The sequence below is a fragment of the Camelus dromedarius genome, chromosome 1, assembly GCF_036321535.1.
Source record: "Camelus dromedarius isolate mCamDro1 chromosome 1, mCamDro1.pat, whole genome shotgun sequence".
Classification (NCBI taxonomy): Eukaryota; Metazoa; Chordata; class Mammalia; order Artiodactyla; family Camelidae; genus Camelus; species Camelus dromedarius.
Window position 1 is genome coordinate 39478386 of NC_087436.1, and position 27793 is coordinate 39506178.

Here is a 27793-nt window from a genome sequence, read left to right on the forward strand (position 1 = left end):
ACATTTCCCCCTGTAACTGATTCTGGGACCCAACTGCTCTTTCATGGTTCATGAATGGGACAGGAACAAGCATGGAATGTCCTGTGTCCATGGGGCTTTTAATTACTGGTGGTGTATGATCTGACTGGTATGGTCATTTTCTTTGGGTGGGTCAGGAATAGGGCCAACCAGCTCTTTTTGAGAAAACTGTTATTCATTAAGTTTTGAGACTAAATTTTTAAAATGTTTTGACTAAGTCTCAGTTGTCAAGAACAATTTTTCTCAAATGTTTAGGTGTTGCTGTCAGAGTCGGCATAACATAAGATCATGAGCATGTGCCCTGTACTCAGAATGACCTGAGTTTGAGTCCTATTTCCAGAGATGAGAAAAATTGCAGACTATCTCTTAGTTGCAGTTTCCTCGTCTATAACATATTTCCCGTTGTAGAGGGTTTAGTGTTTAGAAAGCAACTAGCACACATGGGAAGTATATAATATACACTGACTATCATAGAAAATTTAAATGACAATTTAATTATATCTATAGTTATAGCAGTGATTCTAAAAATTTTTGTTGTATTGTGGAGTTCTTTCTTGAGAGCCAAAGGTTTTCTTTTTCACTGATATAAACAGTTCTTAAACAAAGACCATGTTGACAAACAATTGTCTGTTACATGACAAGAGTGTGGAGCTAGAATCACAAGGAAGACTATAATAAGGTCAAACACATGTGGGGATTCAGTGCAGTGTTTACATCTTTCTCAAGCATTGGCTCATTGCTATCTTTTGTATGAGGAGATTCATGTTCAGAAAAGTGATTAAAAGGATAAATATCTCCAGATATACAAAGCAGCAAAGATCCTCCACAAGCCTATGTAATAACCAACAATCCAGCTTGGTGGAGATTTGTTTTTATTATAAATACTCTAGGCTCTGAGCTGACATTGTTCATTTGCTTTTCTTTCACTTGATGTTTATACTTCTTTTCTTTTAAGCTTGCAGGAAAGCAATATTCTGCAACTGCTCTTCCTCTTGAATTTGTTTTGCTCACTTAAAGTAACAGAACTTTCAGAGGAAATGTTCTTTAATGGCACACGGTTGATAGCAGACAGAATAATTGTTGCTTGTCTCAATTTATGATTTGTTCTTAAGCAAATTTCATCTCAGCTGTCCTTGCTGTGTTGAATTCCCAAAGGGAAACTACATCATGCCTCCCTGTAGTGGTGGTTACAGTTTCTCTGTGAGATGCTGTCTTTGTTGACCCTCATCTTCTAATGGTGTCTGTAGATTTGGGTAGCTGGCAAGCTTCCTAAAACACAAAAAGAATTACTGAATTGAAGATACCTAAATTTGATTAACTGGAACTCAGAGAAAGATGAGGAGCAGGAAGGAAGGCAGCCAGATGTTAGAAAATTGAACTTGAGAATACATATGTACAAAGTGATGTTTCAGGTGGAGACATTTGAATTGGCGTTCCTTTTGTGCACTTAATATTAAAGCATTTCCTATGTTTTGCAAAACTCTTAAAAGTGTAGCTTGGAACTGTGACATCATATTTTATTATGTGGATATGCCATAACTTACATAGGAATTTACAATTTCTGGGCACTTTTTTCTTAGCCTTTTTTTTTTTTTTGGCTATAAAATTATCATATAGAGCCATATTATCTAGTGGTCAGAATAAAAATTCTTCTGGTTTAATTTTTTAAAAAAATGTTTCTTTCTTCTTTTTCTTTACTGTTTGTTAATTTTTAAAATACTTTATAAACATTGCCATAAAGATAATATGGTGGGTGGAATTATTGAGCAGAAAAGAGGCCTTATTTAACAAATGAGAAAGTTAGGCCTTCTGACGTTACTCAAAGCCCCCGAATCATACTGTGAATGAGGACCAGAATCTTGAGATTTATGGCCTCCAGTATAGGATTTTTTTCTATCATGTTACATGGTTTGCAAAATAGCCAGATGTTAATAAGAATAAATACAGGGAAGAAGGGTATGGCTCAATTGTAGAGTGCCTGCTTAGCATGCACAAGGTCCTGAGTTCAATCCCCAGTAATTTCATTACAAATAAACAAACAAACAAACAAACCTAGTTACCTCCCCTGACAACAACAAAAGAATAACTATAAATATAGGGATGAAAGAAATAGGGAAGTTAAGAGAGAAAAGTTAATTGCAGGAAGAAAATGATGATGAACACGTTTTAGGTAAACTGTATTTGGGGTGCTACTGGCACCTTACTGAAGGTGCCCCAGGAGAAGGTAGGATAGCAATGTGCTTCTGAGTCAGCTCCGTAGGCAGACAGGCTTTACCAGCTAGTGGTGGTGTAATCCTGGACAAATTATTTTGCTTCTGGAACTCAGTTTCCTCATCTGTAAATTGGGACTAATAACTTGATGGGGTTGTAGGGAGGTTTAAAAGAGTGACTGCGCATAAAGTTGTTAGACCAGAGTCTGTTGATCATTAAAAATGAATTTTTTTGTCCATGTATTACATATGTCACAAACTGATATTTGCAGTCAAAGGATCAATCCTTTATAACCTAACAAGTAATTATCCTGCACAATAGAATTGCCTAACTCTAGTCTGTGTCTATTCAAAGTAGTAGTTAAGCTGGGGGATTGAGTTAGTCAGATGGTACTATTTGCTCTTTTTCTGTGGAAAACAAACAAACTTTATATGAGTACAATCAGATTAGCTAAATAGGTTTAGGAATGTTTTGGATAAGGATCAGACAATGAATCAATTCCGTGTTTATTGGGGATTGCTGCTATGTATGTAGGTCAAATAGCTTTACAAAAAATAACCTAATAAATCAGTGTATTAGATCAGAGCACCCCTATTCCACAAATTTCTCTTGTGGTCATAGGGTAAGAAAGTAGGCAACACCGGGATTATTACGGCAAATGAACTGCCAGGCCTGGTGTAAGAAGAATTTCCATAAAATGAGGACAGAGAACACACAGCTTTATCGAATTCACACAGCACTTGTTTGACTTTAACAACGCATGAGCTGTATGTTGCTTTCCCCAGTATTACACAGTTTCTCAGATGGCCGCGTCATCCGTTTCTTTGGTGTTCTCCTGAAAGCCAGTGCAGCCCAGGGCACTAGGGAGTACTCGTGACCGGCTGAAGGAATGTACGTATTTGTAAATATTATCTTCTTGATTCTAGTAAACTTAAAACTTAGCTAGAAAACCTAGTTTGCATTACATTGTAGTTTCCTAGTTTATATTTCTTTCTTCGTTCTCAAATTTATTATACTAGTTTTTTCTGATTATTTTAATTGAACATTTTTGTGATAATTAAAATAATGTTCATAAACAATGGAACATATGGAAATATATAATGAAGAAAATAAAAATACCCAAGCGGTGTTTTAAGACTGCATTATAACAGAGATAACTTTCCCCAAAGTCACTGTTTGGGGCTTCTACGCTCCTATCCTGTGTCCTCCCTTAAGGAAGGGACACTGTTCAGAGGGAGATAATCAACCTTTTCCTTTTTCCTAGGACCTCTATCATATCATCTTTAACATATTTGAAATACAATATATTTCAGTTACTCTGCCTGGCCCATCTCAGGTCACTCCCAGCTAATGAATGTTTTAGGGTTAGTTTGTTATTTTTTCGTGGTGAATAAAAAACCTTTAGTTTGTAATCTTTTAGCCTAAATATTTAGTGGAAATATATGAATGATATGTAAGAATGCATTCGTATTGTTTTAATTTGACCATTATAAGACTGAGCATCTTACCATGTGGTCCACAGCCATGGGTATTTCTTTTGTAAATAGCCTGGTCCTCTCCATTACCCTCTTTATTTTAATGTTGGTTGTTTTGTCATTTATTATAATAGTGATAAGTGATTATTATTTATCTCTAGGAGGTTTTTTTTTTTTTTTTTGGATTGCTGTTACATTTTACAAATATTTTTACCAGCTTGTTGGTTTGCCTTTTGACTCTATGGTGTATTTTGCTATACAGTAGTTTAAATGTATGTGAGAAAGTTTAACTTTTTTAGCCTTTGTTTTCTGACTTCTGTTTTTTTTTTAAATCTTGCTCAGGAAATCCTTCTTTTTACCAAAGTTATAAGAACTATGTTCTTATTATTTCATTCTATTAACTTTTTAGCCATCTTTCTTCCTCCCTGTCTCCCTCCTTCCCTTCTTTCCTTTCCTTCTCTTTATTTAGGTCTGTAAACCATCTGGAGTTTATTTTTTGTTTCTGTTATGAGTTTGGGGTTAAATTTTGTATTCTCTCTTATAGGTCCCTGGTTTTTTAATAGCATCTAATCTTGGCTCAGTGAATTATACCCACTGAAATTTTCTTTAATAGATCGTTTTTCTTTCCTAGCGTTTATCTCGGGGCAAAGATCCAGGGAGGCTGTTAATCTGCCCTTCTCCTAAGCTTTCCTATCTGGCTTCCCCATGACCTACATTAGTCATCCTGTCTCCTCCTCCTCTGTTCTCCAACTTTCAGTGTTCTCTAAATCAGTTTCCATATTTGCTTTCATTAATCTCTTTCCTCTAGAGCAAGGGTCAACAAACTTTTTCTGTAAAGGGCCAGATCGTGAGTATTTTAGACTTTCCAGCTACTCAACTGTGCCTTTGTGTAGTGCAAAAGCTGCCACAGACAATAAGTTGGGAATGAGTGTGGCTTTGTTCCCATGAAACCTTATGTTTGGACAGTAAAATCTAACTTACATATGTGAAAATTACATTCTTGTTTTGGCTGTAAATTCTCAAGATAGTTATAATGTTATGAGAAAAGGGCAACTTAAGTAATGGGAAATAGATACAGTATCATTGAAAAACAAACTAAAAATAAAAATGTTCTAGTCTAAAAATTAAAAGGCTAAAAGAGGCTGAAAATGCAATTTCTGAAGTCATTAATCACTTTGACAGGCAGTTACAATCTTCAATGAAATCTGGAATTCTAGAATATGGTACTTCTTTGACTAGTGGGAGAAGTAAATTTAGTACAATTAAATTTGAGTGAAGAGATATTTGGTGGTATTTCCAGAGAACTGAAAATAAGAGTGGCTTAAACAAGACAAGGGTTTATTTCTCTCTCAAGAGACCAGAGATAATCAGCTTATGGCTGGTATGGTGGTTCCACAGTCATCAGGGCCTCAGGCTCTTTCGTGCTTACTGTTCTTTCATTCTTAAGTGTGGTACCTTATGGACCAAGACAGCTTCTCAAGCTCCAGCCATCACCTCTGCCTTACAGTCAGCAGGAAGGAGGGAGTGGAACATAGATAATTCCTGGAAGTGATACATGACACTTTTACCTAAATACCTTAATTATCTAAAATGGGTACCGAGTTTCAGTTTGGGGTGATTTAAAAGTTCTGGAGATGGATGGTGGTGATGGTTGCACAACAGTGTGAATGTACTTAATGCCACTGAATTGTCCACTTAAAATGGTTAAAATGGTACATTTTATGTTATGCATATTTTAAAACAAACTATGTCAGCTGGAAGGAAGGGAGGGTGGGAAATGTGATCTTTATACTGGAGAGCCATTGTCTTCCTAAAAATCGGAGGTTCCATTACTAATGAAGAAAAGGAGAGTAAATATTGGAGAATAACTAGCAGCCTTTGAAAGATTTCTCATGGCCAGAAATATAAAGGGCAACAAACAAAAAAAAAAAAAGAGAAATTGCACAAGTCGTATGTGACCTATGGAGTGAATTGATAAGGGGAAGTATGGATTAATCATGATTTTGGAAAGTATGGATTAATCATGATTTAACATTTGCTGGTAAGAAAACATATGTTCTTATGTTTGTTCAGTGGCATTGCCAAAGCATGGAGTCAGGCGTATTTTGGGGAAGGAACTGGCCCAGTAATGTTGGATGAAGTGCGCTGCACTGGCAATGAGCTTTCTATTGAGCAGTGTCCAAAGAGTTCCTGGGGAGAGCATAACTGCGGTCATAAAGAAGATGCTGGAGTGTCCTGTACCCCTCTAACAGGTAGGAGTTCCACCCCACTAATCTACTAACTCTTGACCCCAGCATTATTTGGGCTTACCTTCCCTTCTCCTCAGTTTAGGTAATATTACTGAATGAGCATACACATGAATCCCCCAGATAAAACTTTAAAATGCAATTGTACCTTAAAATGCTGTCTCCCTATTTCATAGATGTTTCTGAATTTTTGATTTAAGGCTACACTGTCCTCCTAAGCTAGATCAGAAAATATGATTTTATTGTAAGATATAGTACTAGTCAAAATCAATAGTCAAAATCAGTGTAATGATAAATTTGGGGTATTAGGTATTATAAAAGTTTAATCCATTTATCTGTTAACTTGCCTCGACTCTCAGAATGTATTTATAACTGGTAAAACTGTATGGATGGGATTATTGTTTAAAGCACTTCATTAAAGAACCAAGTTACCTTTGCTGTGCTCAATATTCAGACTATGCCAAACTGTAGTGTGCTTGTCAAGATACGTCATGTGTTACAAGACAGGAGTGTCTGAGTGCAAATGAGCATGTGTGAATGTACGTATGTTTTAGGGGAAGAAGAGGGAAAAGGACAGGCAAGAGAAGTTGGGTCATTACAAATTCATTGTTTCTACAGTAAAAAGAGCTTGAAGAAAAAAATTTGGGGGTTTAATTTTACTTTAGGAAAATCAAATGAAATACTTCTTAGGGCTTGTGAAATACCGAGGTTCTGCTTTTTCATTTACATAGTTCTATGTACACTGTTGTTTTTATTAGAATGACACATTTATATAAGATAGAAATATAAAATTTACACCAGATTTTAAGCCAGAGCACTTCATCTTCTTGAGCCTCCATTTCCTCCTCTTTCAAATGAAGATAGTCTTGTCCTGTCACTGTAATGATCAAATAAGGTAACGCTTTTGTAACAGTGCTTTGCAGACAGTAAAGTGTTACATTAATAAGTGTTTCTGTTGCTAGAAGACCTTCATTTACCTTAAGAGATCCCAGAGATTCATGAAAAGTATGACCTTAACACAGGATTATTCATACGTTTCATTTGGGGGCTTATTAGGTTATTTTGGGTGAAAATAGCTTTTAAATATACTTTTTGGGGAATAAATTTACTGTATTGTGTATCTGCTTCGAAGCTTTATATGGGGTTCTCTGGAAATTATTCATTGAATTCACAAGATTCAAATTCAGATCTGTATTATCAGTAAAAGAACAAGGGTGAAGCATGTATCCCAGTTTTTATAATTCATGAATGCCTAAGGAATAATACATGCATTGATATTATAAATCACTCTTTAAGCAGAACAGCTTATTCTGTCTTCATATTTCAGTGTTTTTTCCTTTACAGTTAAAATTTTGAACTATTTCCCAGTTACTGTGTTTTTTTTACTCTTTAAATTTAAATGACTGGTATCACTCATACTTAAAAAGATTGAAGCTATAGGAAATTTCCTAACATTATTTAATCCAGGGAAATGTAAATAACTACCTTGAAATTATCAAAATATATTTTTCTACTTAGAAAGTAAGAGTACAAATAAAAAGGAAAGAATATTTGTTAGGATCAATATGTGTTATGACTTACTTCTGAAACACTCCAGTGATCTCGGATCATTGAGCGCAGTTCTAATGTAAGTTTAACAAAAGGCACAGAGAGAGATCTGAGTAGGGTGATGTTTCTCTTGAAATTAAAATGTTGTTTTACCTTCTTTGGATAATTATTTGCTTAGTCTCTGTGTCTCCTTCTTGTCACAGATGGGGTCATCAGACTTACAGGTGGTAAAGGCAGCCATGAGGGTCGCCTGGAGGTGTATTACAGGGGACAGTGGGGGACTGTCTGTGATGATGGCTGGACTGAGCTGAATACATATGTGGTCTGCCGACAGCTGGGATTTAAGTAAGGTCCATTGTTATGAGGCAGCTAAATGCCAAGTTACATTTTTAAACGTCTCATTTTGTAATCCTTACTTATAATTTCTGTCATACTAAAAATACATACATGTTCTCTATCATTATCTACCTACTTAGCTTCATATCTACCTGTCTATATATGGAAGTTCAACAATTTAAAAAAAGCAACATTTTCTTTGATGATGAATAACCATATCTTGCTATTTATCTCATTTGCCTTTCCTACCACCACCCCTCTTCTTGGTTGGAGCCATGGATGACTTTTAGGTTCATTGTGTCTCTTCAAGTAAGACTGTATGCTTTGAATGCTCAGTTTTATTCTGATGCATCACTCCTACTGGATGTTGTTAGTACTGACATCACTGTGTCAGAAATCACAGAGAAGTCCAGTGTCAGATGCTTTGGTATTACATTATTTCCTTTCTCAGAATGGGCTGATAATTATCACTTTTATTTGAGAAAAACAGCTTTCTTGTCATGAGGTGACCTTTAGAACTCACCCTTGACCTCACTCTCTTAAAAACTGAGTATCACACTTTGGGCGCTATATTTCATGTCACACACAGTGCATTCCGGAGTAAAGACTTAAGTTGGTTGAAGTAACTGCAAATGATGCCTTTGAGCTAATATCTGAATGAAGTCCATGAATGCCCATTCTTTCTTGTTTTCCATATTTCTATGTCATGCTTGAAGTAATTGTCTCAAGCTTGAAAAAATGAGCAAAATTATGTCATTTCAGCCTGAGATAGAGCCAGTTGCAAATATTTACTAAACCTTAGAAATATACTTTCATTTGCGCTAGGTATGACTATGTTTAAACATATGTCTTAAAATATGTAAAAGTAATATAAAATGTTAGAGAAAGTTTGGAAAATAAAGAAAAAAAACTACCCATAATTTTTCCATTCTTACACCACCATTGCTATAACTTTGTATAACTTTATAACAGCTCTAGTGTGGATATATAATTTTTCCATCCATGCTTTTTACTTTTAGATTACTACAGTCATAAGTTTTAATAACATAATAACTATTGAATGTTTATATCATAATTTACTTAGTTAATATTTTCTGTTAAAAATAATGATATTATGAAGATATAGATGCATGTTATTGCACAATATTTTGAATTTGCATGGGCAGTGCAGTTATAATTATCGAGCCAAGGGGTATGACATACCAGGCAAATAAATATAGATGTTTATAATGAATAAGAATTACTTAATAAATACTGTTTCATCTGTGAGTGAATCTCTGTTAGTTTGAGAACTATATTCTGTTTTCACAAATTTAGAAAGATTCAAAAATACTATTATTTACTATTTGCACATTTTTCCTTATTAATGAAAACCGTTGAGTAACACTGATTTTTCTCCATATTTTACTTATTTTGGTTCACAAATACATTCAGTTTTTCTTGCATATACAAAATATCAGAACTTAATGGTTCTAAAAATGTTCTCAATAATATTTGATAATAGTTCTAAACAATTGTGTAGAATTAGCTTGTGCTACATTTAAATTTTAATTTACAGAGGAATTTCTGAAAAAAGAGTATACTCTTTTGGAATGAGAAAGAGGGTGAACTTTGGGTTTCTTTGTACAAATGAAATCTTGAAGTAAAATGACCTCTTGTTTTCTGTTGTATAGTTGATATGGACAGATGGTAATCAGATTGATGCATTTTGTGGAAACACGGTGTAAGTTGAAAGTGATAGCAATATGAGATTTAGGATAATTAATTTTCTAGCTAAGACTCGATTAATCAGCAAAATAGAAGTCTTAGGATGACTAATTAAAAGTTGCATTGTTTTAATTTATTAAAATGTTCATCTTGCTTAATAAATGTAATAAATAAGTTCATGGGGAAACAATTAGGATAATTCATGGGGAAATGATTAGGAAAACTCATCTTTCAAATGGGAAGATCTCTTCCTATTCTTCATACAGAAATAATTTTAAAAATCCAGTGATGGAAGTGATTGATGTAATATGAGTAAGAGTTTAATTACATAGACTCGTAGAACTGAAAGACACTTTAATTATCTTTTGGCTCAGGGATTTCTGGAGGTTTGGATTTTACAGAACAAAAGAAAATAACATTGGGGGGAAGATGAATGAAGGTACAGACTGACTTAGTTATCAATATTTAATTTTGCAGATCTTTCCTATTTCTACTGCATATATATTTATTATAATACATTTAGGTTTTTTTTTTAAATAATGCAGTGTTACAAATAAAGTCAATTGGAACACAAATATAATTTATAAACATTTAAAAAATCAGATTTATGTAATCTTATGAAAAGCTAAGAACATTGTCATTAATCTGATTTTGATGAGCTAAAGTCATGGATTCATCATGGATTGGATACAGTGCTTGAGAAATCACTGAACTAACACACACTTTTTTTGGAAGAGAGGATACCAAAGAAGCCTAGAGAAGCTAGTGAAATCAAATGAGCTCAGAGGGCTCTTCAGAGAATGATATAAGACAAGTGTTCTCACTTTTTGGCCCACTGTGTTATTATCATAGTCAGGAATTTGAGGTTGATCTCTTTGTCTGCATTCTTTCTGGTGGGTTAAATTGTAGACAGAACACAAAAATAGATGAGGGAAAAAGGATTATCCATCCACTAGTTACCCATTCACTCAATCAAAAATTGTTAAGATGATCAAAATAAGTGATGGACCAAAAACTGCTCTGAGAACTGAGTTCTCAAGATAGGAGATAGGACAGATACCCTCTAAAGTCATGATGCTTACTTAAGTTGTTCCTTGTTCCTTGAAACAAGAGACAGCAGTTGTATGCACAGTGTTTATTTTATTGCCACAGATATGGCAAACAAGCCTCTGCAAACTACTATGAAGAAAGCACAGGGCCCATATGGTTGGATGACGTCAGCTGCTCAGGAAAGGAAAGCAGTTTCCTTCAGTGTTCCCGGAGACCGTGGGGAAGGCATGACTGCAGCCACGGGGAGGACGTTGGTATTGCCTGCTCTCCCGATGGTGATGGACACAGACTCTCTCTGGGTGAGGACCTGCTACAACTTTAAAGCATTTCAGTAGCTACTGAGCCTCTATCCACTGGTCTGGAAAGTGGAGCATTTCTCATCTTTGGCTTTTTCTTAGTTTCTTAGTTTATTTTTTCTTAGTTTATTTCCCATAATAATCTAATTTTCAGTAATTTCCATGCAGAGAAAAATAATCTTTTGAGTCTTTCCACCAATGTTAAAAATATCTACTCCTAATTTTCTATAAGCCCAAGTTTCTCACTAAAAATGTTTATAATCACATGTACCTGAAAGATGGAATAAAGAAGCTGCAGTGTCTGTTCCCCCACTGATTAGTCACCTCTTCTGATTCTCATTTACCTTGAATTCTAATGAACTATTTGAGAAAAGATTAAAAAAAAATTTGGAAGAAATGATAGCTCTCTGTCCTACTGCCCATGATTCATTTCTTCTTCAGTCCTGAGTCTTTGTCTGACATTGGTTGCCAGCCATCCAGTGCTCCTGTCCTAACCTAGATCTTTCAGGTTTCCCAGTGGGCTCCTTAGCTGGATTTATTGGAGTAAGTAGCCCACTATCTTTTTAAGGTAACCTGTAACTGAAATACCATCAGCGTCCTTTATTACTTCCTAGTTCCAAATTTCTAGAGACTTACAGTTGGATAAAAGGTTAGCTCATCTAACAGTCTTGAATATTTATAGATAAAGATCTTTTTGTGAGCAGAGAGCAGCTACATATCCTTGACAGACTTAACATCTGATGAGGAGGGCAGAATAAATATGAATGAAAAATATAGAGGGAGATTTTCAAAAGACTTGCCAGGGCACTACCATAGCTCTGTTTTCTACCTATGCAAGTATTTTTTTGGTGCACAGATGTAAGAATAACCACAGGTGGGTCTTTTCACTCAGGCTTGAAATCAACCCCTTTTGTTTACTCCTGTTTTGAGACTGTGAAGCTGGACTCTTTATGTTATAAAATAATGGAATGTGTAGAATCCCACAGTATTAACTCTTTTGTATACTGAAATCAGTCAGAGTATATAGTTGATTCCTCGTGTACTCTAAACTGTGAGACCACAATGACTCACTGCCCTGATCTAGCCTTGTGCCCAGTGGAAATGCAGCATTTCACCCCATCCCTTATAGGTCAACTTTGTCTTTTTTCATGTGTTCTCCTCCCTTGCTCCTTTCTTCTTATGGAGGGTTTATAATCCTCCCAGGATTATGTGATGAATGGTTGCATGTGGTTTGGGGAGTTAGGGTTTATTTGCTAGAAACAGATCCTTTTAATGCCAGACATCAGGTGTTCGGATCATGGAATGATCTATGCAGGCACACTTGATAAATACTCTAGGTGATAAAGTATTACAAATACTACACAAAATACCATAATCTGAGTTCTCTGAAGACCTGTATCGTTAAATATATGCATATAGTTAGGACAACTAATCCTTTCAGTTCCCCTAAAAATCTTTTTATTTTTAGGATTATAGATATATTTTTAAAAAATTTAAAAAGCTGAGGGTGATCATTATTAATAAAATATGGGATCATTATTATGAATCTATTTGATCCTGATTTTGGGGTATATCTATTAACTACACATTTGTCCAAAGAACATGATATCTGAGCCAAATTATCCTTCTGGAATAGAATCAGATTACCAGTTATTCATCCAAAGAGATCATTACTTTCTCACTTATCAAAAAGGACTGTATAATTAAAAGAGAAGCTTAGAGAAGAAGATCGTGGAATTGTGATATAAACAATAGCATTTTAAAAACAACTGAGATTTTTTTAAATTTCTTTGGCACTGTGATAATGAGCTGTTGGACTATTACAGTCTTCAGCTATTTGAAGGGTAACTTGTAGACTTTAAATGTGAGTAAATTTTTCTCAAAATGAGTAATAGTTCAATAGATACTTCCTGTTTTTGGGTGTGTGGTAGATAGAATGCTCAAAAACAATACTGTAGGTCAGTAAAAGTAGTTTTAGTGAGAATGCAGTTAATGCCTATGTGAATTGGGGGAAATTTGTGGGATGGTAAATATGTGAATTTCTCATTTTAATATTGCATTAACTCTTAAGTTCAGAGTATTACATCTTAGCAGAGATTTCTTTCCCAGTGATATTGTCTCTTACTCAATTTTACAGCATAAAATTTGACTTTTTATTCACATTTATGCTAGATTTTATCTTTCTTCTAAGAAAAATATTATTTTATTAATAATTATGTATTAAATCAATATTACAGAAAAATTAAAGAAAATTATTGTAATCAAAGTTTGAAATATATAATTAAAGATACTGTATAACCATAGGACTGTTTAGTTTTCCCATGAAGTTTGTATTTATTTAAGATTTTAGAAATAAAACACGTATATTATTATTGCCATAACAGAAAGAACTTAAACAGCGAGGTGGTATTGATAGGATGGCTTCTGTCATTCAGTTTCCCTTCAAGCATCGAAAATCCAATGAATTGATAAAATAAATGGCTAAAATTAGATTCAGAAATATTGTATGTATTGTTTTCACACAGTATGCATCTTAGGCTTTAAAAATACTTTATCATTCTTATTTTTATATGACATATGAAAAACTGCCCATAAAACAACTAGGATAGAATGTGCATATGAATTCTTAATTTTGCACCAAAGATCCAAAAAATGTAAAAATTGAGAACTTTAGGAATTTCCTCTGTTTAAATTTTTTTTGAGGATCACTTTTTCACCTTGCTCCACTTACAAAGATCCCTCAAATTTCAGATACAATAGTAAGAAATGTGAAGTTTCAAATATACTGTGTTTTGTGACATCCCTAAAACATCAAGAATTTTAGCTAAAGTAAGCAGTGCATAGAGTCAGCACTCTGCAAACATTTGCTGATTTTAACTTTTCCCCATTGATTCTACTATGATGCCTGTTCCATGAAGTGAGTGTAATCAGGGGCAGGAATTAGCCAGCAATTCTGCGGGCAACAAAGAAGAATCAAAGGCGTCAAAGTAGGACGTGTCCGTCTTGCCAACAGTATTTTCCTTCAGTGAAAAGAAAAGAATTTAGTGATTGCATGTGTTGGTTTAAAAAAAAACTGAATCATACTTTGTTCATTAGCTGCTTCCTTCACCTGCTTAGTTCTGATAATTTCACCATGTTTGATTGTATTCCCTAAATCCTTATCAGTAAACCTTAGGGACCTCAAAGCTGGAGACTCTTCTAGTAACTGGGTAATCTAAAGTGTGTATATTAGTTGGCTTCAGTTTCTGTGACAAAGTATCCACAGACTGGGCTGCTTAAACAATGAGTATTTGTTGTCTCACACTTCTGGAAGCTAGATGTCCAAAATCAAGTTGTCCACAGGGTGGGTTCCTTCTGAAGGATGAGAGGGAAAGATCTGCTCCAGGCCTCTCTCCTTGGCTTGCAGATGGCCGTTTTCTTCCTATGTCTCTTCACATCATCTTCCTTCTGTATAGCTCCGTGTACAAATTGGATTAGGGCCCACTCACTATATTACCTCACAATTCAACCCATGATAGTATGCAAGTCATAGTGAGAGTTTTTAATTAAACAAAACCGTATTTATTGGTGTCGACAGAGATGTGTGAAAAACTCAGTGACAAATCACTTCATTTGCATAATTTAGATAAACCCCAATTTGCTAGAGATCAGTCTTAACTTTCACATCTTAGTAATTTTTTGGACTTAAGCCCTTCCTTTGGAATCAATCATAAATAGGACGCCTGAGATGGAAATTGTCCTTGTTGGTGCTTGCTTTTCTTTTCTTTTCTTTTCTTTTTTTTTTTTTTTTTTTTTTTGTCTTTCATCATTCAAGTTACTTGTACGTGCAGGTGTGTATCTAAAAATCCTAAAAATTCTTCCTAAAAATCCTAGTTTTGAAGTATAAATTTCTAGCTGTGTTCATGGATAAATGAGTAGATATAGAACAAAAACAACTCCAAGTTAATGTCTTTTATTGTCTAGAAGTTAGGGGTAGTAATACAATACACAGTTTTACAGTGCTATTTATTCGTTTATTCAGCAAACAGCTATTACTGTTCTCTATTATGCCAGGTGCTGTTCCAAGTGCTGGGAATACAAAGTTGAGCAAGGTCAGCACTCTGACCTCAAGGCTCCAAAAAATATTGCAAAAGTAGATACAGTTTTTTTTTAATGGATATTCTCTCTCTCTCTAACTGCTCAGCTGATTTTTAACTCATTTTAAAAAACAAGTAAGTGTTTTATAAAGTCCCTTAAGCTTTAGCATCAGTTTGCTTGCTTTGGCTTTTCTAATGCCTTTGAATCATGACTTAGGTTTTCCTATCAGACTGATGGATGGAGAAAATAAGAAAGAAGGACGAGTGGAGGTTTTTATCAATGGCCAGTGGGGAACAATTTGTGATGATGGCTGGACTGATAAGGATGCAGCTGTGATCTGTCGACAGCTTGGCTACAAGTAAGGGAAACCTAATTATTTGCAATCGTTACTTGATGAACGTTTCTGAGTTTTCACTCTTGTCCTTGCCAAAAATTAATATGATTCAATGGAAAATGCTGGCAGCATGCTGATTTGATTCAGAATTATAAAGAAATATTAAGTAGTAAATATCTAAATTTTTCTATTTTTTCATAAGAAGTATATACATTATGTTAGTCAAGAAATGTAGCTTTTGTCTAATAATAAACAGTCTGATAACACTTGACTATTCATAATACTCCTGTCAGCCAGAGGTGTTAACCTTTATTCTGTGATTTATGTTTCAACACAGTAGCCCTTTAAGGGATTCTGCAATTACTGAAATTACTGTTGGTTCTTGTCATTTGCAGTAATTATATCCTATAAAGTCACTGTGAACACTGAATTAGGAAATACTGAGCCATTGCTTCTAGAGCTGAGTTGAACCAAGGGATGTTCTGCCTTTTTGTTTTAGCTCTTGTGATTACAAGCAATTGTCCTTTTTGCAGTCTACTGGTGCCTTTTTTTTTTTTTTAATTTTGTGCCTTTTTGTTGATGAGTTCACTGTTTAAAATAACCCTCTGGCGTTTTGCTGAAGTGCTTTCTATCATTCCTGAATGAAGGAAGGCTGTGACTGCTTTACGGGGAAAATAAATGTGTTAGAAAGGCTTCATTCAGGCATGAGTTACAGTGCAGAAAAACATAGCACTAAATAAGCTGGGAAAAGGACCCTTATTTGCAGTTTGAGAGCTGAAGTCAAAAGGCAGTTGATCTCCTTTTGAGAACTCAACTGGGCAACTCTAGTGTTTTGAGACTTTACCCATGTCTGCAAATGACTATGAAAACTCTGATTTTGGAGTAGGAAATATATGGAACATGGTACAGTTTAGAGGATTATGAAATTTGAACTAATATACATAAATTGCCTAGCTCATAGTGTATTACTAATAGCAATTTGGATTTTAAAATGTATCCTTAATTATGCATCTATGTGTATCTTAAGTATTGATACATTTAACTGGTTATTCTTTTGCTGAAGACATCTTTTTTTAAAAAAGAATACATCTTTATTTTTGAAAGTATTTCTATTTTAATGAAAGTTCAAATGTTTTTTTCTAAAGTTTTAAGTCAGGATTGTTTTTGGTTGCTGAGATACTACTTCAATGTACTGCTCAGTTTTGGACCTGGTTGCAGTTCTAATTGTCTTCTGGTCAATGTGTCCATTATTTGTTATATAGATTTTCAGTATTCAGAATTGGTGGTGTGTAGAGGGGAGGGAATAGCTCACTGGTAGATTATGTGCTTAAGGTGCACAATGTCCTGGGTTCCATCCCCACTACTGCCACTAAATATATAAACAAACAAACAAACCTAATTACACCCCCCCAAATAAACATAAAATTTCTAAAAAATAAATAAATAGCCCCCAAAATTGGTGGTATGTGGGGTTGGGGTAGTAGACGAAGGTAGGAGAAGTCTGCATTAGATGCCTAGGTGAATTTAGTCAACAATTTAAGTTTCCTTTTTTGCTCACTGTATTTCTAACCTTGTTTCCTCCATTTGAAAAAAAAATTATTATTCTTACATTATATTCCCAGTGAATTTCCTTACCTAAAATCATTCATTAAAGTATATTGCTGCTTGAGACTGGTATTTTGGCTTACTTTTATTTTTATTTTTTTGATAGTGGTGATTTAGGACACCTGGTATTACCTTTGGAAACGAAGGAAAATAGGAAAGGAAAGATCACATTTGATCCTTGACTTGTGTGTCTAAGTCATGCTTAAGGAGAGAAAAAGTCTGTAAGAATATTAATCAATGCATTTTCACTTTGTTTTCTTTATACATTTTTCGTTGCTTTTTTACTTATCATTTAGTCCATTTTATAATCAACTCAAATAGTGAATTTAGGTGAGAAACAACCTAGATTAAGTGGACAAAGTTTGTAGCAATTTTCAATAATATTTCTGTAACTATTATCAAGAAAAGCAAAGAAGATCTTACTTTGTACTTGCTTTTTAAAATAAAGCCTCTTAATAAATCAGTAATTTAATGTTACTATAACAAATTGAATAGTCATCTTTTACGATCTACAGTTTGCCATCAAATAGTATTTACGAGAATCATTTATATATTTGACCAGTCTAAATATGCTTGAACGTCTTTATAATTTCCCACTGAGGGGAAATGGAATTTTATATAAGAACAATTATGTTCAATATGTTTCATATATGTATATAAATATTTTACATATAAGAGTTAAATATAATTGTAAATAGGTATGTGATTAGAATGAGACTCTTTCTCTCCATGCCAGCTTTGAATTATTAAAAATCTTTAATAAAGCATTTGTTCGTAGAAATCAATCCAGAAAACTTTGAAGCTGTCAAAAGGCTTGTGCTTTATTAATAAGAATTCCAGAGGCCTGTCTCTCAGCCAGCCATATCACACTTGAGGATTAGTCCTTGGAAACACTGAGAATCAAAATAGCATTAGAAAGCTTTCCCATAATGGGAGAAACAGAAATGAAGTAATGAATACCAGGAACGTGAATGGTAACTAATATAGATATATTTAGAGTGAACAGAAAGTAACAGGCACTCTTTAATGATCTATTACATAATGTCTGACAAAGTCTAGCATATGAGCACATTGTTTTTAGAGGGTTGAGAGAGAATGTGTTGATATCAGTAAACCTTGTTAAGACAGACTAAGTAGCCAGGATGGAAATTCCATTCTATTTGAACTTTGTGTGAATCTATTAGCATATGTTTCAATATAACATTGTTCTTGAACTGTGTATTTTTTAGAGTAGTATCTTTTAGAAGAATTTTAAAAATAATGTACCTTATTGTTGTAGTAAAGACCTAAAATTAAGTATATTTAACTTCTATCTTACATTTAAATAGCTGCAAAGACATTAATTCTGGCATGTTTGTATATGACATTTAAAAATAGAACAGTTATATAATCTTTTAATTATATCCAATAAAATAGAAATATCATAGTGCTTTGATACTCTATCATTCATTTAAAAAATACATGAACAGGTTCTTCTTTGATGTTCACAAATTTTACATAGTTCCTTTTTCTCCTTGAAATTGTGTTTTAAATTATCTTTCCCCACATAATCCTAATGTTATTATGCTTTTAAAAATGTGTGTGTGTCTGAGTACACACATGAGGAGAGCAAGAGAGAGAAATTAATTCTTCTAACAAGTTCCTGTTAGGATTTGATGGTTTCTCGTACACAACTAATTAAAAACAACAACAAAAAATAAAATTTGATAAATAATTATTAAACATAGGGAAGAAAAGTTGACCAAAGCTCCCATTTCTTAGACTTAGATAGGTTGGGTTAAAGGAGGCTTCATTGCTATCATTTATTTTGAATTGTTCTTTTGGCCACTTTAGAGGCTTTTAAATCTGGGAGCAGTACCCTGTGATCAGATATGGGATGAGTGAAAGAGGTGCCTTTCTTTTGTGAAATGGGAAAAGGGAAATTTTGACAGAGAGGTTGATCTTGACTTTAGCAAGACCAGTTTTAGGAGAGAATACACATAGATTTTCTTGATCTGCATATCGGTTCCTGTAAAGCCCTTACATCCCTTGGAAAGTCATCATCTACTCCTAGGAGCCCTTGATACCCAGTTTAAAGACTAATGTATTAGAGCGTATTGTCTTGTGGAAATTCTCAGCTGTGAATTACTGCACGCGTGTAGCCCACCGAGAAGTCCTTTCCCTTTTCTTTACAGATGACAGAGTCCTTAATTATTTTTTAAAAAGTCAAAGAAAAATTTATTAGATTTCACTATATCATTGAGAATGTCTTTAATTATGCACTTTTGTTAATGTTCTCTATGTCATGTATCTAAAGTGATACATAGTCTACACATTGATTGGTAAATTGCTAAGAAATCATCCTTTTGTTTTATTTAATGAGTCTAATTTTATTTTCTACCAGTTTACTTCCACCCGTCATCTACTTTTATGCTATTTATCATGCTGTATTGTCTGTTCTTTGTGTAACCTTCCGTTTTTTGATTTGCAAGCAATCTAATTTTCTATTTTCTTTCCTTCCTTTGTCTAGTGGTTTGGAATTTCAGCATTCTTATTGTTTTACTAGGAATTCTCTTTAAATTTTTAGCAAACACGCTGGCATATTTTCTTAACAATTTCAAAAACTTCCCCTTTCTGAAAAATATCAAGACATTTAGCATGCTGTTAGTTACTTTCTACCTCTGCTCATTCTCACTCCCCAAGCTGATGGGAATCATCTAGGATTAGTTTCAAGATGCTATTAATTTTTAATTTTCTTCAAATTATGCCTATTTGAATTTCAGGTTGCTTTACATTTACATGTACATATCAGCAATTATTTGCATTGTAAAAAAGATTAATAAAATAGCACTCTCTGGCAATTCCAATTAAAAAAAGGAGAGAATACAGGTAGACATTAGAGAAAAGGCATATAAGCACAAATACACAGTAGGTTAAAAAAATTGTAGAATACTGCGAACTACTTTTAGTTAATGGATTTGGAAATCTAGATGAAATGAACAATTATCTCGGAAACTATATTTTCAACAAAAATATACTTATAAAAATTGATACAAAAGATAGGAAGCCCAAATAGATTAATGACCAAGGAAGAAATGACTCTGACTTTTTGCTGGAGAGTTTTGACCAATCTTTAAGACAGATGGTTTCGAGTTATATAAATTATTGTAGAGCAAAAAAAGAAAAAAAGATGAAAATCTTTCCATTCATTTTATGAGGCTAATATAACTTTGTTTCAAGACTAGACAAGATAGGTACACATATGCAAAAGAAAACTATCCCAATCTCATGAATCTACATTAAAAATTCTAGGTGGGTATGGTACAGCTCAGTGACAGAGTGCTTGCCTAGTATGCATGAGGTCCTGGGTTCAGTGCCCAGTACCTCCATTAAATATATAAATAATAAACCTAATTACCCCACTACCACTAAAATTTAAACAAAATATTAGCAAATTTAATTCAGCAGTGTATTTAGATAACAATACCACAAACAGAGTCTATTGCAAGTATAGAAGAATGTTTTGAGCTGAGGCATTCAGTAGACGTATTTCAGTGTGTTGTTTATAAATGAAAACAAATACGAGCATCTTAATAATTTTGAAAAGATACAATAAAAATCAGCACTCCATCATCACATCCCTTAGGAAGCTGAGAATAAAATAAAACTACTTTGACTTTATATCACAGACAAACATCAAATAGGAATAAAATAAGTGTACCTGCTATTACTGCAATGACTCAATATTGTCTGGAGCTCCAATTTCATGAATCATTAAGAATTGAGGTATTGGTATTAAAGAGAAAGCCAAAATTGTTATATGAAGAATATGATTATTCACCTAGGAAACCCCAGAGAATCAACTGGAAAGACACTAGAGCTAATGTTTATTAATGTAACAATATAAAATATAAATGTTTTTAAAAAAGCAATAGTGTTCCTATATGTAATGCAGAAAATAAAAAGAAAAAAAATCTCATTTATAGAAGATTCAAAATTAAAAAAAAATTAGGAATAAACTTCACAAGAATTGAGGTCTATGTGAAAAAAAAAACTAAATCTTTCCTAAAGCTAGAAGACTTCGTAAATGATACACCACAACCCTGAATGGGAAGACAAAATAGAAATTAATCTATACATTGAATGAATGCTATCCTCATAGAGATCTTTTGTTTTTCTTGGTGTGTGTGTTGGCTGGGGAGGGTGACTTGACCTCCAAATTCACCTGAAATCAAATTCATGTGATGCTGGCGCAGAAGTAGGCAAAGACATCAATGATGCCAACTACAGCGGTGGTTAACAGTCTCGGTTGTTCATTGAAATCATTTTGGGATTTAAAAAATATTACCCATGTCTAGCCCCACTCCCACTTTACTTGAAGTCGTAATGCTACTTTAATTGACATCAGGTGGGGGTCAGGTTTTGCTTTATTTTAAAAGCTCCCAAGGTAATTCTAACGTGTAGCTAATTACTAAACTATAAAGACCAAGAAATGGCTTGGGTACTTATATGCATGGTAAATAAGTAGATTAAAAAGCCCTTTAAATCAGTAGGAAGAGTTACTGGGACAACTACTTTGGGGACCAAAATAAAGCTAGATCCTTTATTAACACTAAACAGAAATATATACCAGACAGATGAGAACTCTGATAGACAAAGTAAAACAGAAAACACCTTTTTAAAAATTGTTACATTTTAATTATAACATTTCAGATGTATAATTTGCTTTCCAAAGATGTGCCCTGTATTTAACAGTATATATCCAGAACACTAAAAAATGTTTATACCTGTTGAATAAAAATTCCACTTCTGGGAAGAAATCTCAGCTGTCCACCAAGATTTTATATAAGGATGTATATAATTATAAGAAATCTAAAATTTTAAAAGTCAGTGTGCAACAGTAGGGAAATAAATTCTATTTTTTCTACATTAAAGTTTGATGCAGAACCACCTGCATAAGAATCACCTGGGGCTTGTTAAATACTAGATCTAAGACCTACTTAGTTTGAAATCCACTAATTTGTACAAAGAATTTTTTTAACCATTAAAAATTATAGTTAGTATTTTCCCCATAAATGTGTACCTAAATATTAGCAGTGGGTTGGGATTTTTTTATACTTTTATTTTGCAAATTTGATAAAATGAGCTTTTATTACCTATAAAGCTATTAAAAGAGTTTTGTATAAAAAAGGATTTACTTTAAGAGTACCTTTAGAGTCACCTGTTGGGGACAGAGATCTTGCATGACCGAGCATTTCTGATGGGTTAAATCTTATTTTTACTTGTAATTATGTCATAGTAGCAGTTACCAATACAGAAGAAATGACAGGGTGTACTTTTGAATTTATTTATTTTTTGTTTTGTTTTTCTTTTGGAGGCGGAGGTAATTAGGTTTACTTACTTATTTACTTTTAGAGGAGGTACTGAGGATTGAACCCAGGCCCTTGTGTATGCTAAGCATGCACTCTACCACTCTCCCATAACGGGGTATATTTTTGAAATGAATGTGCTGCCAACTACAAGCATGTGAGGCCAAGTCTCATTGCTGAAAGGGGATTATTCAAGCAAATTCCTCAGATAATCCATATCAATAAACTACTTTGCCTGAGTTCCTTGCATAACTGTAAGGAAAGTATACTAACCTTATCTTCATTAAGTAGAATCTATTTTGATGTTAGAAGTCTGGTCCAAATTGTCAGTTTTAATAAGACAGTTTCTTTGATTTAAAACTTGTCTTTTGCCTGTTTTTCTATCGGGTTGTTGGTTTTTTTATTTTTTAAATGAAATTTGATAATTATTTGTATATTATATGCTATTCCCCTCTATTAGAGAATGTATTCACCAGCAAATATATATGTAAATATGTATTGCAAATATACTCATCAACTTTTATATTTGTCTTTTCACTTTCCTTTGGGTGGTTTTTAGCAAAGTGGCGTTCTTAATTACATTTTTTTTTTGAAATTTATCAGTCTTTTAATTTAAGGTATTCCATCTGTGTTTTGTTTAATAAATCTTTCCCTAACGAGGTTATAAGGACAATTTTCCTATAATCCAAATCTTAAAACCTTGCCATTCGTAATTACGCATTAACTGATCAGGAATTGAGTTTCGAATATGGTATTAGTTTGAAATATCTCATTTAAAAGCTTTTGTTTTTAGATATCTAAAGAGAAGCAATATATTATTTTAAAAAACAGAAAAAAAAGCTTTTACCAAAAGTAAATAATTTATTAATGATTTCTGGTTTTCTCTTCCTCAGTTAAAAATTTTACTTTTTTACTTCTAAAACAGGCTTTAAGTAATTACTTTTAAGAGAGTATTACGCTCTGCAAGGGAGTAGAAAATTTTGAGACAAATTTTTTCCTGCTTAAACTAGGGTTCAAGACTACATGAATTTTTTGTTTGTTTCTTATTTTTCTGTTTAAACATTTTTTATTAAAATTTTTTATTGAAGTGTAGTCAGTTTACAATGTTGTATTAATTTCTGATGTACAGCATAGTGATTGAGTTGTAACACATATATTTTCCTTTTCATATTCTTTTTCATTATAGACTATTACAAGGTACTGAATATAGTTCTCTGTGCTGTACAGTGGGACCTTGCTGGTTCATCTATTTTATATACAGTATCTGCAAATCCTGAACTCCCAATTTATCCCTCCACCCCCTCTTACTGTGACTTTTTCACATGCCATTAAATATGACATTCTAAGCAGAAGCTAAGATGTAATCAAGAGGCTGTGGGGTATGAAAACAAAGAATGTATAGTTGTTATCTCTCTTTAGCTTTTCTTGACAGTCATGAAATAAATGTTTTTTAAGCACATATAGATATAATTTCAATGTATAAAAGTTAAGAAATAATAGAATGAGAATATATGCTGTGATTTATTCAAATGTATGATTGACTTGGTTCTCCACATCCTCAAGAATGCTCTGTTTCCAGGGGTCCTGCCAGAGCGAGGACCATGGCTTATTTTGGGGAAGGAAAAGGACCCATCCATGTGGATAATGTGAAGTGCACAGGAAATGAGAGGTCCCTGGCTGACTGTATCAAACAAGATATCGGAAGACACAACTGCCGCCACAGTGAAGATGCAGGAGTTATTTGTGATTATTTTGGCAAGAAAGCATCAGGTAACAATAATAAAGGTAAGCCTTCTGGGGCCTCTACAAGTCAAAGAACATTAATCCTCACTTTATTATTATAAACAGTATTTTGATAACAAATATCCCCTTTCGTAAGAATATATTCAGACCCTTGTTCCTCCTGCTGGTTATTTAGAGGCAGTGGCTCTTGACAAAAACTTGCCTGGGTGAGACTTACAGGGAGAGCAGGGTTCAGGGCAAAGAGTGAATTTACAGGATTTTGTAATCTCTGGGATTGCCCCCTTTTGACATTTTCAGTCATTTCTAAACCTTCCATCTTTGAATATAATAAAACTGTCAAACTTTTTAGTATCCTTGAAGATTCAGAATTGATATTTATTTACATCATGAAAAGAAAGAAAGTAATGAAAATTTAAAGATGAATCATAGAAAGGCACTTCTGCTCTTATTAGTATCATAAACAACAGGGATAATTTTTAAAATTCATTGCAAAAGAAATTATTTTTTGTAGGTTTTATTCTCAGATTTTATAAGGAAAATGAGAAGTAATCTTGGATATAATATAGTAATGAATGTTTCATACTTATATAAATAGTGGAGTTAAAAGCAATGAGTTCAATTTTTATAAAACAAATAAATACTGCTTTAAACGAAAAGGGAAAAAACTAGCTATTTGGAAAAGTCTATGGTTATATTTTACGAAAAGAACAATCACTTATGTGGATTGAAAGTTCACAATTTTGATATATAAGATTTTCTTAAAATCAAATGCATCTATATCTGAGCATTCTTTTTCTGTCATCTTTTAACAACCATTAAAGACAATGCAATAAATAAGTTGGATGTTGTTAATATGATTCTTCACCATCTGAGTGTCTTTTGAGTGTAGAGAAGAATACTTCCAACCCTTTATGCTTTCTGCTTTGTTTTATATTTAAATATTTATATGTATATTAAATAGCTATATAATAAATTTGACTTGGTAAGTCAGTTTTTTCTAAGTATTGATTGTAACTTAATTTATTAAATGTCCTTCAATAATTTAAACTACAGTCACAAAGTGAGCATAACTAATTTTTTGGGCTATGTAAAATTTCTTAAGCAGTAGAGAAACATAAAGATTCAATCACTGTACATTTTTTTTTTTACCGTATTTCTATGTTAACCTATTTTAAAGTATGAAATGCCGAGTTTATTCTCACATTATTAATACACTTGTTTTCCTAGAGTTGTAGCAATACGTGATATCTTTCCATGGTCCTAATGTTTCCATTTGTCAAATAAAAAGATTTCATCTTAGACCAGCTGAATTACTGAATTGGCTTATTAACTCATTGATTTTGGGTGGAGGCTTAACACCTAGTAACTTCTATGAAGTGATTCAAACTCAAGCCATTGGTTATTGGTCATCTGCCTTAAATACAGTCTGCCACTTACACTGGCTTAGTCAAGCCTTTCCATATATCAATATGCTCTATGAGTAAATGTAAATTTATCTCAGAATTCCACCCTGGGAATATACTCTGCTCCTCTGAGTTACATTTGTTTATGGCTTGGAAGAGTGCTGTCTGTGAATTCAGAGCGTCATTGCCTCTGGTAGCCCTCTTGTTTTGTTTTGCATTTCTGAACTCCTGGACAGTCTGTATAATCAGCAGAGGAGGAGGTGTGGGTACCCACAAGGATGATGTACTGGACGGGGCCCCACCATTCAGCAGCCTGTTAAACCTCTTCAGAGCTGATTGTGGAAAACCTCAGAAAGTTCCTTGTCTACTTGCAGGTCATCATTACCTTGGTTAAATGAAAAAACCAGTTTTAATTTTTTTTGTAAGGATTTGAAGAGAGAAGGCATTTTAAACTTGAGGAAGTAGTAACAGGGGATTGTGTTGCTTGTCTTTACCCCACTGTGAGCAGTATGCAAGTTTGATTAAAAACCTCTTTCTGCTTCAGAGTCCCTGTCGTCTGTTTGTGGTTTGAGATTATTGCACCGTCGGCAGAAGCGGATCATTGGTGGGAAAAATTCTTTAAGGTAAAATCTTCTTCAGAGGAGATTTTCTGTATTACAGTTATTCATATACATACCAGGTTATGAACTGGGGGGCTTTCTACTATTAAATAAGGTATTTTACTTATTTTATTTCCTAAATTAAATACAGATTACACTGATAATTTCACCATCCTTGGCTTATGTTTGCTTTATATAGACCCTGTTCTTCAAATCACTGTTCCCTTATTTATGAGATGGATGGGTTGCTGAAAAGTTGTGTGTCAGAAACAAACTAATTTAACAGGATGTCTGAAAAAAATGTTTAAGTACAAAATTCATTTAGTTTAGAATGTAGTTCTCTTGGACTTGACTTATTTTAATGTAATTTTTAATTTATTGAATTTACTAATGGAAAACAAGCACTTTGCTTATTAAATACTTCTTCAGGCTGCTTAGGTGAGGTTGAGTGAGGAGGGAAGATCTGCTTCAAACCATGAAATATCAAGAAGACAGAAATTGTCTCCAAGGAGGTCGGAGATGGGTGGGGTGCATACAGATGCTATAAGCAAATCTTCCGGGGGGTCTGCTCAAAGTTGTAGGGGCATCCTTCTCAAAGCAGGAAGGGGTCCTGCACCCTTGAGTTCTTTTTATACGCCTTTCCTCTCACCTGCAAGCCTTCCGAGTCATTGTTTTAGTGGATGCTTTTCTGCCTTTTACTGATGTGTGGCTTCCTTTTGGCTTAGGGGTGGTTGGCCTTGGCAAGTGTCCCTGCGGCTGAGGTCATCCCATGCAGATGGCAGGCTGCTCTGCGGGGCCACGCTCCTGAGTAGCTGCTGGGTCCTTACGGCAGCACACTGCTTCAAGAGGTACGTGCCCACCTTTCCAGACGACTCAGTTTGGCTCTTATTTACCAGTTCTTCCAGCCCCTTCCTGCGCTCCAGCATGATAGACACTTGGGGTGTCAAAGCCAGGCTATAGGCTTTTCTGTCTGTGCCGGCCACACTGTGGGAATGAGGGAGGGAACAGAAGGAGCCACGAGAGCTCTCGGGAGGCCACTTGGGACCCTGGTGTTAAAGCAAAGTCTAGATTTAGGGAGAAGAGAAGATAGGTTTTTGGAGGAGAGGCTATGTTAGTGCTTCCTCCCAAGAGCATATCTGAGGATGAAATCACCTCCTCCCAGAATCAGAAGAGACCTCAGGTGATTTGATTATGAATGCTGAAGAATCGGGAGTTGAATTTTAGTGTTTTGATTTTTAGTGTTTTGATTTGAGTTTTGCATCCTTTAAATCTTCTTGATGTTTTAGATTTCTCTGTTCATACCTTCTAGAGAGTCAGGTTGCATCTTGAGTATTTCCGTTTGCCCCAAACATTTTATTAGTCCAGTCTGAAGTCTTCCTGGTTCAGAGGGGATGCCACGCAGAGAAAGTGTGTCAGTTACACAGCTCCTAGTGGCATCATCTGCTCTAGAATCTGCTGTCCTTTCTCCTGTACTGTCATTTTTTGTGGGCCCTGGCTAATGGCCACTTCCTCAGCTTGAATTTAAAAATATATACCAGTGCTTGGGAAATATTGATAATTATTGAAGCTATCTATCAAATGGAGAGAACTGTGCTCCATTCTGGGTGCCGTCCATGAAAAAGTGACGAGATGCACCAAGGAAGGCAAGCAGAAAGGAGAGATTGTGTGGAACCAGATTAAATTCACTACCTGTTGCTTCAAATACCACAGATGCTAATGGGACGATAATTTTTGTTTTAACATAGGAAAGAAGTCTGTTGTTTACTTTTTATTTCTTTAGCATTGGGACAGTTCAAA

The 27793-nt window shown here is 34.2% G+C and overlaps 1 protein-coding gene across 1 annotated transcript in view; it reads left to right on the plus strand.

Moving 5' to 3' along the window:
* PRSS12 (serine protease 12) overlaps window positions 1-27793 on the plus strand; it is a 61845-nt gene that overhangs the window by 22568 nt on the left and 11484 nt on the right. The window contains exons 5-11 of the mRNA XM_010985520.3: window positions 5778-5956; window positions 7702-7843; window positions 10694-10890; window positions 15181-15322; window positions 23831-24036; window positions 25942-26020; window positions 26722-26844. Of these exons, the coding sequence (XP_010983822.2) occupies window positions 5778-5956; window positions 7702-7843; window positions 10694-10890; window positions 15181-15322; window positions 23831-24036; window positions 25942-26020; window positions 26722-26844 (1068 nt within the window). The remainder of the gene's footprint in view (window positions 1-5777; window positions 5957-7701; window positions 7844-10693; window positions 10891-15180; window positions 15323-23830; window positions 24037-25941; window positions 26021-26721; window positions 26845-27793) is intronic.